Consider the following 17,802-nt stretch of genomic DNA (forward strand, 5'->3'; position numbering starts at 1 on the left):
ATACTCTAATAGTGTAGATGTGAAGCTGATCCATTGTCTGTGAATTGGTACCAAAAAAAGGAAAAAAAGGAAGAGCTTACCTTGATTGCGGCAGTCCTTTTTTGCTAAGGTCAATCCTAACCTTCTCTCCAACATGTCTGTATATTTCCACAAGGCAGCTCATGGCCGCATCCCGAACCTGGGGAGATAATTGGATCTTATTTATTTGATTTTATCGGAATTTATTTTATCAAAACAAATGTACATTATCCTATTTCTTGCGACTGCATATTAGAAACCACCACCAGAGGTCACTATAGCTTTGTGTAATGTTGTTAACATCATCTATTGTTCTGTAAAAAAAAGCCATGTCATGCCGATTAATGTTGAATCTTAAAATGTATTCGATTACAACAAATGTGCATACCTGACTTGTAGGATCTCCGAGTAGATTACATATATGTGGTACAATTTTGCTCAGAGTCAAGCCTTGGGCGCCGTATCTGAAAAACAGAAGTGATGGTGACAGGGAGGGCAGCATTAGTGCATCATGGGGGTTGAGGTATCTTTGCCAAGTCCAGCTTTAATGGCTTATCCTAGAAGAATGTGCAGCTACATTTTAATTTTACCAACTTAATATCTCTATTCAGCAGACAAAATCAACAACAAGTGCAAACTGTCAATGTGAGCTGCGTTTAAAATGAATGAAACTACAACATCAAGACTGAGAGAACAATGCAACTTACGTGCTCAGAGTTGAAATGAGACAGAGACAGACTCCCTCTCTGGTCCGGTTGTTTTTGTGTTTGAAACCCCCCAACATTCTGTCCCATATGTACTGTAAAGACAATCTGAATTTAATACTTTCAATGTAATACAATTAAATGGCATCTAATCTTATTAAGAGACATCCCATCAGCCTTTTCATGAAGCAAAGCGATCAATTCATTAACTAAATTAAATTAAATTAAAACACCACAAAAGTGTCTCGCAAGAGTACTTCTAAAATGGAGGAGGTTGTTCAGTCTTTACATTACAAATATTGTTCAGGCTGTAATAACACTGTAACACAAAGACATAATGCACAGATGTATGTTTGCAGCCATAATGCACTTTATTCAGGAAAGCACAACCGGACTGCAGTGTCAGCTTGAGAATGGCGAACATCCAGGAATTTACATTTAAGGCTAAATAAAGACAAAAACCAAACTACCTGAGGTGAAGCTGATTGCTCCATGATCTTCAGCAGCAGGATTTGATCTTGGTCTCTGACTTGATCTTTGGCATCGCCCAACCGATCTATCAAGCTGGGTAAAACTGGAGATGGAGAAAATAAAAATGAAAGATAATAGGGATGTGCAAGTATATTTTCATTATTGATTTACTAACTTATTAACTAGTTGGTCTTAAGGAAGCTTCAAATAATTAGAGACTGGAGAAGATTCAGATTATGTAATACTGGGGAAGTCAGAAGTCTGAAAGTGATTGTCTTGGAATTCATTGATGAATGCAGTGAATTTGTTACAAAAGTGATGTTTGATGACTGCAGCAGCGATGCTTTACAGCAGATGAATTTTAAGAAGCAACTTCTAAAAGTGAATGCTGACAGTTCCAGCACTTAAAGCACAGCACTCAAATCTTCATTTGTCCCCTTTAAAGCAAAAATAATGATAAAAATATCATCTTTACTATATTCTGCTATATAAACTAACATGAAGGCCTTATTTCTTGTGGTAATCAAATCTGAAATCTGAATTTTTATACACATTAGATTTTAGTAATCCTACCTGTACCAACTTGGTGCCGAAATCGGTCCTGTAATCTTGTCACTAAGGCAGATAGTAGGTCAATTCCCAACAAAGCCAACTGGAGATGGAAAAAAAACATTAGATCAAACAGAGAAAAATACATTTAAATCTGAATATTATTACAATACACAAAATTCTTTAATAAGCTCAATTAACATACAATGTTACTATATCATTGTCAATTCAAAGCATCACAAAGAAAAGAAAACGGAAACAAGAATGTACAATTAATTAAAATGACCCCACCTCCCAACAGTCTGAATGAGTAGATCAAAGGATTATGGGTAACAAACTAGACAGAGTCTGAATGAGTCATGTATTTACAATACATTTCTATGGCAGAAGTAGTAAGAGTAGTAGAACTAGTCGGAAATGTTTTTCCGAATTCAGCAGTAGCGTCTGAATGAGTAGTGCAAAGGATTCTTATAGAAAAGAATAGGTAAATCCCAAACATCTAATTTATGTTACTCCTTTCTCAACCTTTTATGACAACACCATCAGCGTTCCTTTCCAGTAAAGTACTATTAAACATGTTTCCTTGCAATGGTCACCAATTTGGTTTCATTTTTTATTCAGAGAGAAGATTGTCACAAATCAACTGGACTGCATACGTCACACCCAAAACCTTAACTTTCCTTGCTATGGGGTTGAGACTTGAGAACTGTTCAATGATCGTCACATCAACACAATCACAATTTTCTGACTTCTTAAAGTCAGATAATGGTGCGATTTTTGGCACCCCTCTACTATGTCAAATGAAAATGTAAAACCTAAATCCAAACACAAGACAAGTTTCAGTATAGTGTGGGACTACTTGTATTGTCTTATCAATGGAAAATAAGGGGAGTGTACGGGAAACCGGTTTGAAAACAGTCATTATTTTAGCAATTTACTTCAATGTGTAAATTAAGGTTTATCTCCTGTCATTTGTTTAGTCTTGCCCTCTCGATTTATGTATTTAAGCAGCTAGGCTTGACTAGATCTACTATATCTAACAAAGTCTTAATCCTTTGCTCTCACCCATACAGAAAATGACTGCAATCACGCTAATGACACCATTGAAATAAAGGACTGAAACACAGACAAATCACATCAGCTGAGGTGGAGAGTATGAAATGCCTTAGAGGAGGTTTAGAAAAGGCAAGTCGTATCATGAGGCGCAGGGTAGCTCACAGCTGATTTCTTTAGCCCTATTCACATGGGATAAGTATTACCTGGTGACCTCTAGTCATTTGTAATAATTGCAGAGGTTGTCTGTGATCTTAATCCCGTGCGAATCGGCCATGTCTGTCATTTGTAAAGTAAAAATTCCCCCGCAAATGACCTAGGCCTACCATATTTCGCCGAACACCGAGGTCCTGTGATAATATTAGTCTCATGCGAATCGGCATCTCTGTGATCTGGCATGGTCGTTTATCATTTTTTCAAGGTTTTTGTTTTGATAGTATGGAGTTTGGAGTGTTTTGAATAGTATTTTGGGTGCTGGGTCATATCGCTGTACACCATACGATACAACTATACAATTTCAGAAAGAGAAAGCTGAAAACCATCAGAAGAGCAAAAACAAAAAGAATGATTAGATGGAGATGAATGACATGTATAGCAGCATGCGGTGAGGAACATTCTTCTGTTTATGATATATCATACAGCTAGACCTATAATTACGACAAGACATTTCCAAGCAATAGCCTATTGACATCATATCCGGGAGATAAGTCAGTAAATTCGAGTAAAATCACAGGCTTCGCTGATCCCGTGCGAATGCGCCAAATTTCTAAATCACACGAGGTCCCCAGATAATACTAATCCAGTGCGAATAGGGCTTTTGTTGTCCTTTTTGCATACTAACATTTGCATAACCCACAGATATAAACAGATTTAGCCACTTCCAACTTTGATAAACATCATTCAAAATTTGGGGTCAGTATGTAGGCCTAAGCCTTTTTTAAAGGAGGAGGCGGCGGCCGCGGCATTAAAGGGATAGTTCACCTAAAAATGAAAATTCTATCGTTTACTCACCCTCAAGTTGTTCCAAACCTGTATGAGTTTCTTTGTTCTGCTGAACACAAAGGAAGATATTTGGAAGAATGTTTGTAACCAAACAGATCTCGGTCCCCATTGACTACCATAGTATATTTTTTTCCTACTATGGAAGTCAATGGGGACCGAGATCTGTTGATTACAAACGTTCTTCCAAATATCTTCCTTTGTGTTCAGCAGAACAAAGAAACTCATACAGGTTTGGAACAACTTGAGGGTGAGTAAACGATGACAGAATTTTCATTTTTGGGTGAACTATCCCTTTAATACTTTTATTCGGCAAGTATGCATTAAATTGATCAAAAGATTTCTATTTCAAATAAATACTTTCTATTCATCAAAGAACCCTGAAAAAAAAAGCAGCAGCATTTTAAGCAGCACAGCTGTTTTCAACATTTGATGAACTGTTTCTTGAGCTAATTATATTACAATGATTTCTGAAGGATCATGAGACAATGAAATAATGGCTGCTAAAAAATGGCTGTCATCACTGGAATTAATTAGATTTTAAAATATATTAAAATAGAAAAACTAATATTATAAATATTATACATACATAACATACACACATAACATGCATACATATATATACATATGGGTAAATATGTATACATGCTTTAAAGTTTTAGAATGCAAAATGAAACCATAATCTTCACTTGCTAAAAGATAAAGCACATTAACAAAACAACATCAGCAGATCTGAATGCAAGGCAAGGCTTAGAGGGGAGCTGGGCTTCTTTCTGCCTGATGAAAAGATTCCAGGAGGTAATGAAGATCTGACCACACCCACTATTTAACCGAGCACCTCCCACTCCCCACAGAGAGACAGATGGATCGTAAGCCCGCCTGCTCCCAATGTGCAACATAAACCATCTTCTCACCAGCGACCTGCTTCAGACCGTCTTAGGCTGCCAAATTTAAACATACCCCATCCCGCTATTTATATCTCTCCTATCCACCACAGTCAAAGAAAGGAGCCAAGGACTATTGTTTTCCTTGCTGAGCTTTCGTTTCATCTCTCTGTGCCTTATTTTGCTCCATTCCTTCCTCGGTTTCCTTCTTAAATTGCTGATAGGAAATGCACAGGAGCGTGATCGATCATTCCGGTTTCTGCTCTAGGCTCAAATCAATACCAAAATAAAATCTTACGTAAGTCTACAGGGGCTCCGTCACACCTGGTGAGACAAACGGTGGATAACAAGAGAGAGGAGGTTGCATCTGTCAGAACACACTAACGAGAGATTTGTTTCACAGACGTGTGCTCATTCCCCCGGTTTCGCCGTCTACAACAATGTGCATTGCCTTGCTGATCAGCCCAACACCACCTGTACATCCCTCACTATGACAGGGGTGCTCAACCTTATTTGGTGCATGGCCCATTTTTAAAGGGCTGATCACATAATGTAATAACTTCATCACATAATTATGTTATACACTTTAGAATGTTACTGATGGCAAAATACATTTTAATTTGACCACAGTTTCATTACTATTGCCTTTTCTTGCATCTTGCACCCTGAAAGCCCTGTTTTGAAAGCATAACTCATTCTGCCTGAATATCTAACTTGGATTAATATTTGTTTCTGATGGAAACAAATGTTCTGAATTGAGGTCACCATTGCACCTGGTTTGTTATAGCCTACATTTTATGGTAATATTTTAAAAGCTAATGACAAACTGCATTTTCTTAGCTGACTAACGAGTTTTGAATGGCTTTTTCTGAGGTAAATGTAATTTTACGTGACATTGTTTACGTCTTTCGGCAGTTGAAAAACGGATTAAGCAATTACATGTGACATGATATGGATTTTGGTAATTTGTACTGTATTTCCACATACATTCTGATGTTCATTTATGTTTATTTCATGCTGTTAGCAGTAACTATTATTGTGTTTATTTCATGCTGTAACTAGTATTTTTGTTAAAAAATACATTCAATTTCAGTTTTTTTTTTTTTTTTTTTAAACCCTATCGTATACCCCCAGAACAATTGTAATATATGATCCGTCTAGCATCGGACCATTCTATGATACTTTAGGGTCTTTTGTAAAAAGCTTGATGCTATAAGATTCCTATAGTTGCTATTCACTGATATTATATGGACGTGCGTGAGAGAAATCGTTATTTTTGTCGCCTGAAAGAGAACGAAGGGCGTTCAGCATTGGAACAACACAAGGGTGAGTAAATGATGACTTCATTTTCATTTAAGGGTGAACTATCCCTTTAACCTGTTTCTCAATATGAATTTATTTTTTAAATAAATCAGTCATGTTTTTTATGACAGCCACCATTTAAATGTTATTATAAAAAAACATTGTAGAAACATAATTATGTCATTAAAAATGTATTAAAGGCAGGGTAGGTAGGATTTATTAAAAATTAAAGATCCAAATTTGTTAAAACTTTCTATATATATCAATACATAATTAAAATGTAAGAACTCTGAAAAAAAGAGTATAAAAATCAAGTGACTCTAGACCGTTTAATCTGTATTAAACACAGCTCATTATTTCGATTCGGGACGAATCAAAGGATTGGCTTAGGCGACTGTCACTCTCTCGCAACCATGGCAACCACCCTTTTGCCACACAGCACCTGCCCACTTGCGCGCGACCGTTTGATTTGAGGAGTGCGAGAGGCACGGAACCTGATCACACCTCCGTCCAGTAGATGGCGGTAATGCACTATGTTTGCAAGCTGCCAATAAAATCTATCGAAGAAGAAGAAGAAGGCACTGAACCTAGGAATACCAAAACAATGGCAGAGAAAGAGCAATCTAAATTTACAGTACCGGCATATGCAGTTAGTGAAGGCAAACCAGGCAAAAAAATGCCCCTTCCCCTCCGCTTGTCTCAGGTAAATAATGCGTCCTCTAGCTCAGCGGTCGGAGTCGCGCGTTCATGTGTTTTGGGGGCGTGGCTTTGGAAGAAGCACAGAAATGAGGGGGTGGAGTGAATGGAAATAATGAGATGTCTTTAAAACAGTCGTGAGAGGTCTACAGACACTCGATTTTGATACTTTCTTTTTCAGAGTACTTACATTTTAATTATGTATTGATATGTACATAAAGTTTAAACAAATTTGAAAAATAAAATTTAGACCATTTCTACCTACCCTGCCTTTAAAACATTATTATATAAAAAAAACTTCCTTATGTGTAATTTACAGCATTTACCTTCAATACTATAGTAATGTACCAACTGACTCCCTGTACAGTTTACAGCATTAGTTGAGAGAGATTTTTTTCCTTGAGGAAATTTTCCATACCGTATCAAATAGGCCCCAAATAATCGATACTGAATCGAATCGTGCAATTTGTGGCAATGCCCAGCTCTAGTAAAAACAGTAATATTGTGATTGTCATTTGATCAATTTAGGCTAATGGCATCCTTACTAAATAAAAATATTAATTTCTACAAAAAAAGATTCCAGATTGATGTAGCTGGTAAAATAAGCTTGTAAAACCTGACCTCAAGTTAACTTTGTTTCATTGCCAACTATCGATCATTATGTCAATTTGAATCAAGTATCTAGATTTGCTTCTATGCAGGATTTGTTCATTGATGTTAGCTTTGTAAGTATTCTCTGTGGTTTTCCATGAGTCAGGAAGAACAGCTGGGATGGAGTCAACAGGCCCAGACATAGACGCAAGAAATCAACATAAACCTGCTCTCTGTCATGGGCCATTATTATTATTATTATCATCATCATCATCATCATCATACCTGCAACTGCACTACCACCAAGATAAAGTAATTGGTGTGCATTCTGCATTAGCTTTGTATTTTAGAGGGATTGTGAGTTGAAAGGCTTTTTATTAGATAAGGTGGTCTCAGGTCAGTGTTTGAGGGAGATTCAAGGCCATCTGTAATGTAAGACTAATGTTGCACCACAGCTGTTCTCAAGCAGTAGTGTGGCTTCCTGAGTCACTGATAAAAAGGCCCGAGGGACGGCAGGTCCCGCTAAGAGTAGTCTGAAAAGAGAAAACGCCAATGATAATGCAGGATAAATAGAAAGTCATAACACCGAAGCAGCACAGCAGAAGAAACAAGCATCACCAGACGCTTTTCCTGCTTGAATTTCTCTTGAGAAACAATTGAAATGAGAAGCGTGGCTCATTCTAGGTAATATAAATGCCTCCCACTACGCTTTTGTTATTTCTGTTTATTGGCTCTGGCTCTGCTATCAAAGAACAGTCACGTTCTCTGAGGTGAGAGCATGTTTCGCTGCTCACAAGAGTTTTTACGAGAGCTGCCAAATAACTCCAAATCACACACACATTATAATAACCATAAAAGTAATCCATGCAGCGTGTGTGCTATATTTTGAAGCCATATATGATAGCTTTGTGTGAGGTAAAAAAACTGAAATTAAAAAGTAATTATTTACTTCACTTTCCCTAAAAACTAAAACTAGATCATTAGCTAAATCAGGACAGGGTTTCCCCAAATGGAGGTTTGAGGGGGAACTGCAAGGGTTCTTGAGTTGATGAAAAGCAAATAATTAGTTAAATCATAAAAATGTAATATACAGGACTGCACAATTATTCAACATAAAATTAAGTCACCTTCATTTATATAGCACTTTGTACAATACAGATGTTTTCAAAGCAGCTTTACAGTGATAACAGGAAAAGTATGCATTTCGGCTGTCAGTTCAGTGTTGATTCAGTTCCATTGTAAAGATCATCAATTATTAAATGAGTTCATTTCATCGATATTCTTAGGCCCAATCCCAATTCTATTTTATACCCCTTCACCTACCCCTAACCCTTCGCCTACCCCTAAGGGCCCCTTGAAACAGAGTGGCAAGGCGTAGGGGTGAAAATATTCCCCTAAGAAATGGGACACCACTACTACACCATTACACGTCATTATACGTCGTTGCTAGCGAGATCACAGGAGATGCGCCAATGTTTATCACAAACTTCTCAATTGCGTGAGTTACAGCTATATTTTTTGCATTTTTCTTCAGAAGTTCGCAGGAAACAATGGAGATGACGATATCTTCGACGCCTAAGTATTTTTGGACTTCAGGAAACGTTGCTCGTTGTCAGCGCGAAAACGAATGAGCCTCCGGGTTTCCTCAGGTGTCTCTGTTTGATAAAGAACATACAAGACTGGTTGATCATGTTGCAAAAAGCACGAAACTGTGAAAGCACTGTTCGTTTATATCGTGTTCACGTATAACCACAATGCGAAAACAATGCGTTCATAGCAGACGTACGGTAAAAGATAAGCCAATTCCCTGCCGCAATTACATTCACCAGTTATCAGACATGAACATATGTTGCGGGACTATCGTTAACGAACTTCAGCGATTTTTTTGCAAACGTTTCTTTGAAGAACATGACCGTAAATATGAACACAAGATTGAATGTGACATAAAGAAAATGATTATTGGCAGTCATGTTGCCTCTGTAGCCGGTGTATGCAGGTACATTTCTCATACCCCTTCGTTTGAAGTGTGGTCACGAAAAATCTTCGTTTCAAGGGCTATCTGGCCCTTCCCCCTACCCCTACCCCTACCCCTACAACCAAAAGAGAATCGAGACAGCCCTACCCCTTCACGGGAACGCGCAAAACGGAGGGGTAGGGTCAAGGGGTGAATTGGGATTGAGCCTTAGTATGATTTTCAAACCGCAAAAGGTTGTGATTTAGTCTGGTGCACTGCATGTTTCAGAGTGAAGCATGGCTCTGTGATCCTTTACACACAAGCAGCTTATAATCCTCAGTTCGCAGTAAATGCTGCTCCACATGAGCTCCATTTGTGCATATTGCTTACAGTGTGCATTTGTGAACTCGATGTGCAGAAGTATCACTTTATTTAATCACTGTATTAAAGGGTTAGTTCACCCAAAAATGAACATTCTATCCTTACTTCTCTTCTATTACTATTCTGTTACTATTCAATCTCATGTCATTCCAAACCCGTCAACTTTTGTTCATCTTCGGAACACAAATGAAGATCATTTTAATATTAATATTTTGTAAATAAAGTGGTAAATGTTTTTTTTTGCACAATCAAAGCACTTCCGGTTTAGTAGTAACGTCTACTAAACAATGACTTAAAGGTCTTTCAACAAAACAAAAGCTTGAGGGTTTAACATTGAAAAGTGAAGAATTGGAGAAATTATAGGCTACAACCTATATCGTAAAAAAATATTTATTACAATGATCAAATATTCTTTTTTTTATAACAATAGTAATATACTTTAAATCTCAGGGGGTGATTTTATATATATATAAAAAAAAAAAATCATCAATCCCTGGGTTAGATCCATGTAAGCTGCTGGACCAAATATAGCATCTCTAATAGATGATATTGGCTATGGCTAGGTAACTAAAAACACATAAGGGGAGCGGTTAAGATCTTCAGGGAGCTCATGGGACTGATTACTGCAGGCATGATCTCGATCAAAACAACATGCACAAGCCACGAGCTGAACCTAAGCTGGCCTACATCAAAACACAAATCACTGCAACTTAACAAGGACCTGTTTACTGTTTGACAATAGGGCTGAAAAGTTATACAAGAAAGCACAACCAACAAGCTACTGAACAATAACTAATAAAAATTTCAAATGTGAACGAGGCAAATTTATGTTCACTATTAAACAGCATCCATATTTTAACATGCATGAATTCGAGAAAGCTCATCACTGCTGCCCTGATCTCAACCCCATCACCTTGCTTTTTATGTAAGAGAGAGAACACACAGCACTGTCCAGACACAGACTGTCCTCTCACAGAGATCACTGCGGTTCACTGAGCTCAGAACTCTCCACAGGCTGTTTAAAACCTTCATCCAGATTGCTGGAGACAACAACACTCTTGAGCACACTTTCCTCTGTGAAATGAAAAAAAACATTACACTTTAAATCTCATTACATGTTGATAATAACAAACATTAAAGCTTTTCAAATGAACCAGTCCTACAGCACACTAGTAATGGCGTCAGTAAGACATAAAACAGCACATTTTCAGACAACAAAAACAACTCCTGCAAAAACACCCTGAGGGAAAGAAGAAACTTCATTTTCTGAACATTAACCCCTTACAAAGTACTATGGTGGTACCATGGGACAGTAACTGTATCAGATGGTACAGTGATTTCATGGTCCTAAATAATTATCTAATCATTTCACATTACTTCAAGGTATTTAAAAAAAAGAAGACAATGGTACTACCCTGTTACTTTTTGTGTTAATTTGTAAAAAGACACTCAAAATTTACCTTAAGCTGTGGTGACCACAGAAAAGGGAAAATTTATTCATTTTCAATAATAATAACGAATAATATCAACAAAATCAGGGATGCACAATATATCTCTAACATATTAGACAATATATCAGAATTTTGTTATATAGGCCCTACAGGACATTTAATTGTGAATGTCCTGATATTCTAAATTTAGATTTACCATCTAATTTATATTTAACATTATCTAGCATTGACAGAGCATGAATCTTTAACAACATTTATACTTAATAATCAGTTTTAAATGTAATCTTTAGCAAATCTCAAAATGCATTAGGCCTATGTTGTGATGCCCAAGTTGAAGTTCACTTTAGTAGTTTTTATAAAATAGCCCTATAAATCAGTCAATGTTGCTGTGCAAGTAGACAGACAAAAGCCATCAAAAGTCAAGCAGTATCAACTAGGTCTATGACAACCCTAGCATTTCCTTTTTCCTCACAATAACATGCCACACAAGCCTACACTTAGTGGTCAGAGGAAACTTTCCAACTACTTAGAATATCCACTCAAGAATGTCCTTGGGGCGAAGCGGGGGCCGTCCTGACACAGCGAGAGAGGAATGTGGACAAACCTTGCCAACAAAACGGGAACCTGACGGAGGCAGAACAACTACAGCTGATATCCAGCAAAGAGCAGTTCCTCTTATCAAATATACACATGCAGCTTTGATGACAGCAGGTGCTGACCAAGTGCAGGAAATCTGAAGTCGGCTGAGTGTGCACGAGTGTAGCGTGTGCCAAAGGCAACTTTCTCTAATCCGTCAAATTGCTGGGGTGTCCAAAGCCAGTGTGTGTGTGTGGTCTGTTACAGTATTGGTAAAAAGGCAAGAAATGTAAGCAAGTGTGATTCCATTTTTAGATTCACTCTCTAAATAAGACAAATTGTAAGACTCCAGCAGTGTGAGAGAGGGGGTGGATCAGTGAAAGACTGTGGATACATGTGTAAATGTCAATTATATATAGTCTATTAAAAAAAACATGTCTTCTTGGCGCTCTCACACTTCCAAGTCATGAGGAAAGAAGAGAGTGAAACTAGACTAAACGTAAAGAACAGACAAAAAGCTATATTCTAAAAACTGTACAATTTTATAGTGTGTAATTCAGAATTGAATTAAAAAAGCCTTTATAAATGTATTAGAAACTGGATGCAGAATAGTTAGAATTAGAGCTAAAAGAAGTACAAGTAACAAAGTTTTTTTAAAGAAAATTTGTACTTAATCTTATTAATATAATATAATTTATTTCTAAAATATGTTTACAACTGTACACGTACATCAATTGATGAATCCTGGGGTGTTTCAGGTCTTTCAACATCATGTACCCTCCTCTATATTAGGGGTTGAACAACCTTAGATTTATTGAAGTAGACAGTTATGCGACTAGTCAAGTCGACATTGACTAATCGCTGATGACGTCATTAATAAAAACACAAGAAATGGGAATGCTTTGCAAGTTGCAACATGCCCTAATTTGCAACTACAGGCTAAAGTTTATGAATAAACTTTGGTGTTGGCTTGAGAGGCCTAAAGCTCGAGCAGAGACTCGACCTCGAGTTGCCTTGTGCACAGCTGCGGCATGTCAGACCACTACCCACAAGGCTATTGCTCCTACATAAGAGCTTATTGTTATCAGTCATTTTGTCTATGGGTCATTATATTTCTAACAGATTTCGGCTTGTTCTAAATCAGATACAGATAAAGTAGTACGATTAGGCTACATTTATTTGAATGCCTAAGTGAGAGCGATTGCATGTGTGAATTAATCCTAGTAGTGTCTGTGCAGCATCTCTACTAAAAGCGAAGCTGTGGGGTTTAGTTATTTCAAAAAACTTTTCAGTTTTTAAGCTTTATTTTATTGATAAATCACAGGAGGACAGCTCCTGGATGTTTCGTGGGGTGGTGTGGCGCAATGGATAAGACACATGCCTTTGGTGTGAGAGACCCGGGTTCGAATCCACTGTGAGACACCAATGTGTCCCTGAGCAAGACACTTAACCCCTAGTTGCTCCAGAGGCGTGCGACCTCTGACATATATAGCAATTGTAAGTCGCTTTGGATAAAAGCGTCAGCTAAATGAATAAATGTAAATGTAAATGTAAATGTTTCTGTGTGCGTGCGATCTGCATGTGATGTGTGAGCTACTGTCTGTGTTACAAGGTAGCAGCACATTAGTTTAGAACAGCGATTAACTTGCCTGTGCAATAAACGGTTTAAAACCTGCATTCATCCAATCAATACTGAGTATCTAGGGTATACATTTAGAGGGTATAAACCATAAACTGTAAAACAGATGGACAACGCCCCTTCACTCTCTTCCATTGGTGAAAAGTGAAGCTGCCAAAGTCCTAATATGGCGCTGACATCTTGCGCAGATTTGGGACCTGCTTCTGCGCAGTAGTGAGCAGGAAGTAAAGCCGTGATATCCCGCCCTCACTCCCACAGAAACGGTTAATACAAAATTTACTGTGTGAAATAGAACAGTTATGGACATGTAGAAATTAAAGTTGAAGCTCCAATCTCCTCCCGAAAATCCCCAAAAAAGTCTGTTGGTGCCTCAGTGACTACTTCGTTTAGAGAAGCTGTCAATCACAGCTGTCAATCATGACATCACATTGACGTTTTTATAGCATCAAATAACTAACTAAGACCAAACTTATTTAAAAAAACGAACATTTAAACTTAAATCAGCGTGATAAAAACTACCTAAAAATGACAGAAAACATCTTTGAAAAAAATGTATTTGAAGTGTAATTTGATTGTTTAGTTTCCATCGCGTCCATTAGACTTCATGGGGAGAAGGGCTTTATGACCTATACTGGGACCAGCCACCGGGGGGGCGATCGAGACGTGTTGGCTTCACTTTTCAGCACTTGTGCGGCACGCTTGGTATAAACAAACATAACTTGTGGAGCGCTCTAGGAGTAAACATTTATTTGATATACAAAAGGAGCATAAGCAGACTTTATTATCCTGTGGCCCCCTCTGTAGGGCAGCATTAGTATTACAGCTAATGTAAATCTATGGGATTTTGGGGGAGTTTTGATCACAATTTATACGAAAACCTGTTAGATATAACGCAGTAAGTCAGAACAGTCTGGGAGGTCTTCTGCCTGTTGTCTTCAGCAAGGCGGCCATATTGTTAGTGTCAAAAATCACATGATCAGCGACTAGTCAACATCAAGCAAAGCGTCATGGCAGAGCATTAAAGTCGACTAGTCTGTGCAACCTATGAATATATAAAATATGCTAGAATCTAAACAAAATTATTTTCAAATTGAATGGGCGAGATGCTGTTCATGCATTTCAACAGAAGGCAGATCTATACCGTATGCTGTTCAACAAGGCAACCCCTAGGAAAACACAAAGATGATCAGGTTCTCTTATAACAGGTCTAACATAATAATGAACGAACCGATACTCTAAAACAAAAAAGGAGGAATTACTGGTAATAACAAACACAGAACTCTGTGTTCATCACTGAGAGGCACTGGAAGTGTTTTGGTGATTTGTGCTGTTGAAGGGCAGCTGAGTTAACAGCTCTTGACACTCCCTCCCCTCACGTCTACATCAGCACCTCTGCCATCCTCTCCATCTACCTGCTGAACTAAAATAAGACTGACAGGGAGATGTCTGCATGAACAACAAAGACGTGCGTTATCCTCAGCGATCAGATCAGCTGTATGGAAGGCTGAACTCTATATGGGAGTGAAGTTCAGCTCTATTTCCTTCATAAGCCTGGATGAGCTGATATGGCTCGTTGTCTTTTAATGCGGGCTGTTTGCGATATACCATACCACGATCCTGACTACCATAGTACTGGGAAGGTGCAGTTTCACAACAATTTAAAGCAACTAAATAAGCAAAAGGTAGATCTAAAATGTAAAACTTTGTTTAACAATTGTAATTTCTACATACATTCATCACTATACGTTCCTCTAGGTTTTCTGTAACTCTTCAGAAGGCGAAATTCAACAACCTGTTTTTGAAGTGTCTCTAAAAACCACTGAACTTTAGACAGAATTAACAAGAACAACAAACACAAAGAACGCTTGAGACAACTTTCTGTCTTTCAACACAAACAGCCTATTGTTTTCAGTAATGCGTAAAACACTGAAAAATTTACAGAATTTGACAAAGTGAAAAATCGCTGCACTACATGAGTGATAGGCTAAATCTATTAGCAAGAGTGTGTTTCATGCATCGTAAAGTGAGTGAGGGCAGATGAGTGGAGTGGAGGGTGGGCAACTGTACAAGGCAACGGTGTCTATAGTGTAAGTATACACTTATAATGTGTTCTGTTTAACAAGTAGGCCTTGATGGTTCAACATCAGTTTCAGATTCTGAAAGCAAACCAATAGAGGTCCGTGAGTAGGTTTACTGTGGCTATTCAGCACTAACAGACTTCATTAGACTTCATAAAGGGATGCATTGATAGAACACAATGGCAGAAAAGAGACAGAGACACACACAGAATAGAGTGATAGAGAGTAAGGAATAGAACAAAGAAAAGGCAAAACATTTCTTTTTTGAAATGCAGCACAAACAATCTGGTAGGATTTCAAAAGGCCAAACAATCTTTATCAACATAAAATCTGCTGAAACAGAATATAAAAAGGCACAAATGGTATCTGCTGAAGCGTTCCAATTCTGCACCAAGCTTTCTGTGTGCACTAATTCTGTGTGGGCCTGCCAAAAGTATATTTGCTATTGACAAATGTGAATCTCTGGCCCTGCCAGGAGAATCATACACTCTCAGAAAAAAAGGTACGAAAGCTGTCACTGGGGCTGTACCCTTTCAAAAGGTACACTTTTGTACCTAAAGGGTGCATATTGGTACCTTAATGGTACATATTAGTACCCAAAAGGGACAAATTAGTACCTAAAAGGAACAAATTAGTACCTAAAAGGAACAAAAGTGTACCTTTTGAAAGGGTACAGCCCCAGTGACAGCTTTCGTACCTTTTTTTCTGAGAGTGTAGACTATGGGATGACACCATAAAGGGATAGTTCGGCCAAAAATGATATTTAACCCATGATTTACTCACCCTCAAGCCGTTCGAGATGCAAATGTCAATCTTTTTAAACCCTCTTTTATGTATACGAGTAAAAAAATCTGCTAAATGCAACAATTCATGTAAAAATGTATCATCTTTTATTGTAATATTAAAAGGTACAACCATGTAAGATTTTTGTAATAAAATATCCAAAAATCACTTGCACATGCAGTGTGATATATTTCCTGCAGTTGTGTACTTACAATATCCCAAAAGTTCCCAAAGATTTTTAATTTCAGAGAAATTCCAAAAAAACGTAATATCTGCGTTATCCCTGGTTTCCGCTTGTGCTGCCATAGTAACCATGGCGACAGACGTGGACAACTGCGTTACGTCTAGCAGCACGCTCACGCTGTTGTTGTTTCGTTCAAACATTATGGACCATGGCAAGCAGACTTTGGGACAAAAGGAGAAATAAAACTAGGATCAATATCGGCGTGGCGTTTTCGAGATGTCGAGAGCTCCACGTCCGCGACTAACTTCGACTTTACAGAGACGCCGCTCTTGCATGTACTTTATTAGACGGGTGAGCAAATGTACATAAAACTAATCAATGTTATATAGCTCAACATGATGAAATGTTAGATCAGTATGTTATTCTAATGTTGATCTAGCTTACTGCTAGTCTCATACAGCCAACAGGTAGTTCGGTAGAATGAAATGTCCTTATTCCTTTATATCCGCGAGACTCGTGTGTGACGCTGATATCTGTCTCTCATTAGCAATCGCGACCTTCTTCAATCCACAGTCATGTTAAAAAACATCAATGTATTCACTCATCCATAAACATTATTAGATCCATCGGCATGACAAAAAGTTCCATAATTCCGCTTACGGGTCATCAACCTACGCCTTTTAATTGTAAGAGGTTAGCGACCCCTAGAATTACATATTGTGGCTTTAAACAACATTTTATCAAACTTTGATAATTTCCTTCATCTTTTAAAAAACTGAGAAGATAGTGTCAAACTACATTTTATAAAAATCAGTCAGTTTATAATATTAGATTACACCAGTCACCAAGCATATAAGAGTCAAATTGGACAACTACAGGGACTCATCTCAATATCTCTCATTTAACAGTTCATCTATTGGCAAAATTATGAGAAAAAAAATTTGCTTTTAAAAGGTAAAGGTAAATTGTGATGTCAAAAATCCCATTGAAAGACACTGTTTGCATGTGTCTTAAGAGAAGAAATAACATTCACCCATACCTTGTGCACAATTAGGAACTCCACATACAACTAAGTGGTTATACATCAGTAACATGATCTGCAGATCATAACTGTATTTTTTCTTATCTTCCAACACAAAAACAAACAATGGCACTGTTGGCACATGATGAGTTGTTATTATCTCATACAAGCACATGCAAAGTCCTATTCAGAGTACAGAAGCCACTCATTCAGTAAGAATGACAAAAGCACAAGGCCGGAGATGGGTTACATAAAAAGAAAGCTCTATTTCCCCCACAATTTAGTAAGGCAATACATCCGTACACAAACCCACAGGCTGCTTTCTTCATGCTCAAGCAGTGGAACAGTACATCTAATGCAGTGGAATTGAAAAGAATCAAGCACGGGAAAAAACTGCACCTTTGGGATGTTGTTCACTTGTTCACATGACATGTGCAATAAAAAGCAGAATAAAATGCATACAAATAA

At 37.7% G+C, this 17,802-nt stretch overlaps 1 protein-coding gene across 6 annotated transcripts in view; it reads right to left on the bottom strand.

Moving 5' to 3' along the window:
- Positions 1 to 17,802, bottom strand: part of clasp1a (cytoplasmic linker associated protein 1a) — a 71,383-nt gene that overhangs the window by 41,799 nt on the left and 11,782 nt on the right. For all 6 annotated transcript variants that reach the window (XM_084421402.1, XM_084421400.1, XM_084421399.1 and 3 more), the window contains 5 exons: positions 1,767 to 1,845; positions 1,193 to 1,296; positions 726 to 817; positions 407 to 482; positions 81 to 178 (listed from right to left, as the gene is read on the bottom strand). In XM_084421402.1, the coding sequence (XP_084277528.1) occupies positions 81 to 178; positions 407 to 482; positions 726 to 817; positions 1,193 to 1,296; positions 1,767 to 1,845 (449 nt within the window). The remainder of the gene's footprint in view (positions 1 to 80; positions 179 to 406; positions 483 to 725; positions 818 to 1,192; positions 1,297 to 1,766; positions 1,846 to 17,802) is intronic.

This window comes from Rutilus rutilus, assembly GCF_951802725.1.
Source record: "Rutilus rutilus genome assembly, chromosome: 10".
NCBI classification, from domain to species: Eukaryota; Metazoa; Chordata; class Actinopteri; order Cypriniformes; family Leuciscidae; genus Rutilus; species Rutilus rutilus.